The 7,660-nt window shown below is 36.2% G+C and overlaps 1 protein-coding gene across 5 annotated transcripts in view; it reads right to left on the reverse strand.

Moving 5' to 3' along the window:
* Window positions 1–1,179: 1,179 nt before the first annotated feature.
* Window positions 1,180–7,660, reverse strand: part of RRAGB (Ras related GTP binding B) — a 41,661-nt gene continuing 35,180 nt past the window's right edge. For all 5 annotated transcript variants that reach the window (XM_031028508.2, XM_031028504.2, XM_006733586.3 and 2 more), the window contains 3 exons: window positions 3,865–3,956; window positions 2,716–2,831; window positions 1,180–1,699 (listed from right to left, as the gene is read on the reverse strand). In XM_031028508.2, coding sequence (XP_030884368.1) covers window positions 1,602–1,699; window positions 2,716–2,831; window positions 3,865–3,956 — 306 coding nt within the window. In that variant the 3' untranslated portion in view covers window positions 1,180–1,601. The remainder of the gene's footprint in view (window positions 1,700–2,715; window positions 2,832–3,864; window positions 3,957–7,660) is intronic.

Below are 7,660 nucleotides of genomic sequence, written 5' to 3' on the forward strand. Positions count from 1 at the left end.
GGCAGGGTGGGTGGTGGGCTCAGTGAAAACCAGTTTTTTGAGTTTTTGTTCTCTGGGGCATTCTGTGTCTCTTCCGACCGCACCCAAACCCCTGACCCAGAGCAGAGAAATCATAGTCTGCTCTTCACTGAGCTCTTCAGGACACACAGTCTCTGTTGCTAAAAACCGCAGCCTCCCCAGTGGTGTACCCCACAGCAACTCTCCCAGAGATCGATCCTAGGGCTGGTGTATCTCTGCTCTTTGTGCTTCTAAAGCTGCAAACTGCCCCTGGTTCACACACATGCACCCACAGCTCCTGGATCCTGTCTGGGGCTGCACTAAAGTCTTTTCCCTGCTGCTACCGCTCTGCGGTCTGTGCGTGTTCCCCAGCGCTGGACGCTTTTGTGCTCTGGTATTATATCACCTTCCCGACACCAGCTTATAGCGGCTCCCTCCCCCTTCTGTTTATCTTCCAATATCTGCCCACAGAATCAAGGCTTTGCCCTTCGTACCTCTTGACCACCAGAGATTTTCTGCTTGTAGAGATCCAGATATATATATTCTTACATCTCAGGCTGATTTTGTGGGTGTTCAGAATGGGTTGGTAGATATCCAGCTAAATTGGAGACTGGTTGAAATAGGGTTCCCTACTCCTCTGCCATCTTCCATGCTCTTCCTAAAACACAACATCTTGAAAAATATTTTAAAACTACTTGACTAGCATAATGAAGGCATGTCCCATTAGGTGTAATGGAATATATAAATTAACTATTCCTGGACTACAGAGAAAGACGACTTACATCTCATAAATCCTATCTCTTTTCCCTCAACTTTTTATTCATTCCTTCTCCAATTGCATCCTGCAAGAGACTTTTCAACACACCTCAGGCCTACATTAGTGCCACAGCTTCCCCAACTGCCACCAGTCAGCCTATACAGTCTAGGTTAATTTTCTTTCAAAATTCCTTTCACATTAATTCCCCTTTTCAAAAGCTTATAATGCTTTCCTATTTCTTATCACATTATATCTAAACTCTTCTACCTAACTTTAAGGCTATGATCTGGCTCCATCTTTCCTATCCAACTTTATTCTGTAATATTTCCCAACCAGCAGATCCCCTCCCCCTAGGATAACTGCGAAATTCATTTGCTCTTAGGGAAAAGTTGAAGAAACAAGGAAAAGAAAAACAGACACTGAAATCCCTAACAGCAAAAGTTTATTTATAGTTGAAGTTAAGTAATATTTTTAATGCATGCTGAGAAAACAGTAATATTCCAAACTTACAGGTTACTATCTGATAAGGAACACAAAATGATGTTGGGAAAGGCTTTGGCATACACAACTATTAGAACTAGGTTATCAGAACACACACTATTAGAATCTTATCAGAACACTTACATATCACATAATTTTATGCACATCAAGTCCATGAACAGCTCATCTTCTAACTTCTTACTGGCTATTTTAGTAAACAGCATTCAAGGTTAAACATTAAGACTAGAGAGTAGGAAGGAAATATAGAAGTGGTAAGCATCACATTTCAGAGCCTACATATATGAATACCTTAAGATTAATTAAGAAACAGTATTTCAAAATTTTTTGAAACAACACTTGGCAATGTTTAGCGCATGAGAAGACACTGCTTTGGTCCATCCACCCTTTCCAGCTTTTCAAAGTGTTTTCTGGCATTGCGGATGTTGATCAGAGTAGCTGCAGAAGCTGAGGGTAGGAGTGGAGGAAACAGCCAACAGAATAAGTACAGGCAGCCAAAGGAATGTATGACTAATAAAAACAAATAAACAAAAGAGAGCCAAATCTCTCAACATATGTCACAGAGAACATACAGGAATAGAAGTCCCAAGTTAACCAGGACTTAATTTTTCTGAATAAGTAGAAGATTTGTTTATATTCTAAATACTACATTTCCAAAATAAAATTTCAAAATCTTTTGGTTTGGTTTACTTTTAGAATAAAACCCATTATCTTATGTTGTATTTTAATATTAACCAAAGGTAGGAAAAGTGAGTGGATCAGAGATAATTTAAACTTCTGCGAATATCCTAAAAATACTCAACTAATGAATCATTGAACGTTATATCAAAAACTAATTAGCCAAGGTGTACTATACCTTAGCTAATTAAACAAAAAAGAAAAGAAATACTGCTAGAACCTTTATTACAGTGGTTATGATAGATATGGCTATTATGGCATGGATGTACCAAATACCTACTTCCCTTTATGCCCATAACACAAATATGGGAATATGGTACTTAGGAATATACATTAAAATGGCTTAACATTTAGTAGTTCAGAATTTAGATTGATTAGTCTTTTAAAAATGTTTACTATATGAAGCATAAATCATACATTTGGATTCTCTTTTCTTCAAAATCCCTAGATTTAGTAACTTGATTTTTGAAATACCATGAAGAAAAAACAAAATACCCTAGAGTCTAAATTATTTTTAAGCTTCAAAATGTAAGTCTATGAAACAAAAAACTATTTACCACTAGTATGAAAATAGCTTTTTCATTGTGGTCAATAATACATAACAAAAAAATTACCATTTTAACCATTTCAAAATATATAGGTCAGTGGCATTAAGTATATTCATACTGCTTTGCAGCCATCCCCACTACAAAATGTTTTTTTTATTACCTAATAAAGTACTACCTCTAGGGCAATTAGTTTAAAGAATGTGCCTTGAAACCTATGTCAGCTAAGTTTAAACTTACGAATGGATGGATCAGACATCACGACCATCACGTAAGTGTTGGATGTAAAGATGTCAATGAAAGCAGCAAAGTTAGAGTTCCTGACTTCCATGCTCTGAAAAGAAGCAGCTAGTTTGCTATAGGAGAAATGAGAAAAAGTAAAGAATATAAAATAATATCAATATAAAACATTCTTACCTTTTATACCATTATACCTTGATTCATCACTTCATTAAGACAGTTAATCACTAACCTCCCTTTGTTTTCCAAGGAAACTCTACTGCTGTATATTTTGGAAAGTGACTTAGAAACTGCATTAGGACTTGATATTGACTGTGAAATGGGCTTAGACCCAGATCCATGTTAAAATATCATGTTACAAAAGATTTCTCTAATATTTAAGAAGCTTAAGTTGAAATTTTCCTATCATTGTGATTAATAACTGTATTTTTTGAATGTTATATTGAAATTCAAGAAATGATCCCATTTCTTCAAAAACAAACAAGGTAATTACATTTGTATGTCATTTGCTATTTCTTCCTAAAAATGTAGGCATGTACATGCCAGTAAGTCTCAGAGAGTACAAAGGCATAAAAAGAGTAAACTTATACCTGTACTTATACCTATTCTATTGTCTGAGCATCAAAGTTTTACCAGGATAAGAATTTTGTTGATTAAATCTTTACTAAATTATAATGTTCTACCATTCTTTCTTCCTACATTCACAATGTTATGATTCAAACTGTATTTTATCAAAGGTGAGACAACATGATTAGGCATTTCTAGAATCTATTCTGTATTATTCCTGAATCATTACATCGCTATTTTAATTACTATAGTTTTACAGTAAATCTTTTATTTGGTAGGGTAAATTCTTTCTTCTTTTTCAAAACTCTCTTGGACATTGTTTATTTCTTCCTAAATAGTATCAAGTATCTCGAAAGGCTATTTTGCTTATTTTGCACATGCTTCTTCTGTATCAGTTGAATTTGCATTAAAGGACAATGACTTTCACCTCAGTCAATTGTAGGCTCCCTTAGAGGTTAGCTTTCTTTTTGATTAAATGAACTTTTATGAATACAGAAGTGCAGTCTACTATAGTTATTTGAACCTCTCAAAAATGACAATAATTTCTTTCTAGACATAAATAAATCACACAAGATCTCTTACCTGCAGCTCAGCTTAAACTGCTTAATAATGTTGCTGATTTTCTCAAATCTGTGGGCATCACGCTGCTTTTTACACTGATAGTGAGAAATCACCTATGAAAAAGAGCAATGCCTTTAAATATGCAAGGTAGTCATATCACTCTCTGCTACTTACTCCTCAAGGCAGACCTCTGTCAGTGTCTTGGTCACCCTATTTTCAGGGTAGACTTGGCACCTGGCTTATTGTCTCTTCTTTCCCATATCATGCCAATGTTCTGCATAATTTCAACATCCCTATGGATAACCCATATAGTAGTGTTTGGTTATAATTTTATTAGAGCATTAAAGTATTATCTATTTTGGTTCAGTGCTGTTCTTCCTCACTTACTTTAATCATTAAATGTTCATCTTATATCAATATTTCACAGTATATTTTTGATTAAATAAGTACAAATTAAAAAGAAAAAATATAAAATTTTTAGCTGTTCTTCACAAGTACCTAATGTATTGATTTTTTAAAAGATTTTATTTATTTATTTGATAGAGAGAGAGCACAAATAGGCAGAGTGGCAGGCAGAGGGAGAGGGAGAAGAAGGCTCTCCGCCGAGCAGGGAGCTGGACGTGGGGCTCGATCCCAGGACACCAGGATCATGACCTGAGTCGAAGGCAGCTGCTTAGCTGACTGAGCCACCCAGGCGCACCTAATGTATTGATTTTAATGAAGGCTATAACTAAGTGGCCTTTGATATTACATTTAAAAATCTTAAGTATGCAGTGAAGCATGCCCCTCCCTGTCCCCACCTCTTTCTTATCAGCGCCCTCTCCATTCTCCTAGCTGAGTGTCCCATGGGGTCTGAAGCATTTACTTTGAAACAGAGTATTCAAAGCAGGACCATAAAGCATAAAGCAGGATTTTTTCCATAGCCGCCTGCACAGGCAGCTAGTAATGGTGGAATAAGACCATGGTTCTATTTTGTTGGTTTTCAGAAGCAACAAAATGATCGATTAAGAGGAATGGGCAGGAGCATTCATATTGCACTGCTACAGGTCTAATTCTTGGACTGACACAAGACAGACAAGAGTGAAAACATTTGCCAAGAATGTTTTCATTAATTAAGAATGAATGTCAGAGGCTCACTCATATGTGGAACATAAGCAATAACATGCAGGACCATAGGAGAAGGGAGGGAAATCTGAAGGGTGAGAAATCAGAGAGGGAGATGAACCATGAGAGACTATGGACCCTGGGAAACAAACTGAGGGTTTCAGAGGGGAGGAGGGTGGAGGATGGGGTAACAGGGTGATGGGTATTAAGGAAGGCATGTGTTGTGATAAGCACTGGGTGTTATATGCAAATAATGAATCACTGAACACTACATCAAAAGCTAATATATATATATATATATATATATGAATGAATGAATGTCAGAGGTTCAAAGACGATTAGATACCATTGTAGTTCTAACCACAAATGATGATGGCTGATGATGCAGCAGCATTATAACCATGATCTGTGAGGTAGCTTCCAGGACCAAAGTCTTTGGGTTCCAAAGGGAACCTTTGGGTTCAGAGGTTACAAAGCTGCAATTTAAAGGAATTGATGGAAGGGCATAACCCCTCCTAGAGCCTGTGGCTTAATCTGACTCAACACTGGAAACCTTACCCAGCCTGGACATGGACAGGATTGACATGGAAAGTTCTTTCCCGATTCTGTGCATGGTGGTGCATGGCTGTTCTTATTCAGTGAAGTAATTTGCCTGGTTAATTCCTATAATGAACAAGACTCTGGCATGCTCACTAGTTACATGACTCCCAAGCTAGGAGCACCCAAATACATAAAGCAGTTAATAACAAACATAAAGGAACTAAGCAATAATAATACAATAATAGTAGGGGATTTTACATCACACTTACATCAATGGACAGATGATCTAAACAGAAAATCGACAAGGAAACAATGACTTTCAAAGACATAATGGAACAGATGGATTTAATAGATGTATTCAGAACATTCCATCCCAAAACAACAGAATACACATTCTTCTCAAGTACACACAAAACAATCTCCAGAAGAGATCACATATTAGCTCACAAAACAAACCTCAATAAATTCAAGAATAACAAAATCACACCATGCATATTTTCTCACCACAATGCTATGAAATTAGAAGTCAACCAAAAGAAAAAAATGGGAAAGACCACAAATATATGGAGGATAAATAACATGCTACTAAACAATGAATGGGTCAACCAAGAAATCAAAGAAGAAATAAAAAGTACATGGAAACAAATGAAAATGAAAACAATGGTCCAAAACCTCTGGGATGCAGCAAAACCAGTTCTAAGAGGGAAGTTTATAGTATTACAAGACTACCTCAAGAAGCAAGAAAAATCTAAAATAAACAAGCTAACCCTACACCTAAAGGAGGTAGAAAAAGAACAACGAACAAAACCTAAGCCAGCAGAAGGAAGGAAATAATAAAAACTAGAGCAGAAAGAAATGATAAAGAAATTTAAAAAACAATAGAACAGATCAATGAAACCAGGAGCTGGTTCTTTGAAAAAGTTAATAAAATTGACAAACCTCTAAGACAAACCTCTATGTATCAAGAAAAAAAAAGAGAAAGGACCAAAATAAATAAAATCATAAATGAGAGAGGAGAAATAACAACCAACCATACAAGCAATCATAAGAGAGTATTATGAAAAACTATATGCCAACAAATTGGACAACTTAGAAGAAATGGATAAATCCCTAGAAACATATAAACTACCAACACTGAAACAGGAAGAAATAGAAACCTTGAACAGACTGATAACCAGCAAAGAAATTGAATCAGAAATAAAAAATCTCCCAATAACAAAAGTCCAGGGCCAGATGGTTTCCCAGGTGAATTCCACTAAACACTTAAAGAAGAGTTAATGCCTATTCTCACAATATTCCAAAAAATAGAAAAGGAAGGAAAACTTCCATATTCATTCTAGGAGGCCAGTATTACCAACAGTGAAACCATATAAAGACACCAATAAAAAAGAACTACAGGACAATATCCCTGATGAACACAAATATAAAAATTAACAACGAATTACCAGCAAACAGAATTCAACAATGCATTAAAAAAACCATTCACCGTGATCAAATGGGATTTATTCCTGGGTTACAAGAACAGTTCAATATTTGCAAATCAATCAACATGATACATCACATCAGTAAAAGAAGGGGTAAGAACTATATGATCATTTCAATAGATGCACACAAAGCATCTGACAAAGTACAACATCCATTCATTATCAAAATCCTCAACAAAGTAGGTTTTTAAAAAAATTTTATTTCATTGTGTTATGTTAGTCACCATACATTACAAAAATAGTTTTTGATGTAGTGTTCCATGATTCATTGTTTGCGTATAACACCCAGTGCTGCAAGCAATACATGCCCTCCTTAATACCAATAACTGGGCTGACCCATTCCCCCACCCCAATCCCCTCAAAAACCCTCAGTTTGCTTCTCAGAGACCATAGTCTTTCATGGTTCGTCTCCCCCTCCGATTTCCCCCTCTTCATTTTTCCCTTCCTACTATCTTCTTTTTTTCTTTTTTTTTAAACATATAATGTATTATTTGTTTCAGAGGTACAGGTCTGTGAATCATCAGTCTTACACAATTCACAGCAGTCACCATAGCACATACACTACCCAATGTCCATCACCCAGCCACCCCATCCCTCTCACCCCCCCCCCCACTTCAGAAACCCTCAGTTTGTTTCCTGAGATTATGAGTCTCTTATGGTTTGTCTCCCTCTCTGGTTTCATCTTGATT

This window comes from Leptonychotes weddellii, chromosome X (assembly GCF_054177405.1).
Source record: "Leptonychotes weddellii isolate Sample4059 chromosome X, ASM5417740v2, whole genome shotgun sequence".
In the NCBI taxonomy this organism is placed as follows: Eukaryota; Metazoa; Chordata; class Mammalia; order Carnivora; family Phocidae; genus Leptonychotes; species Leptonychotes weddellii.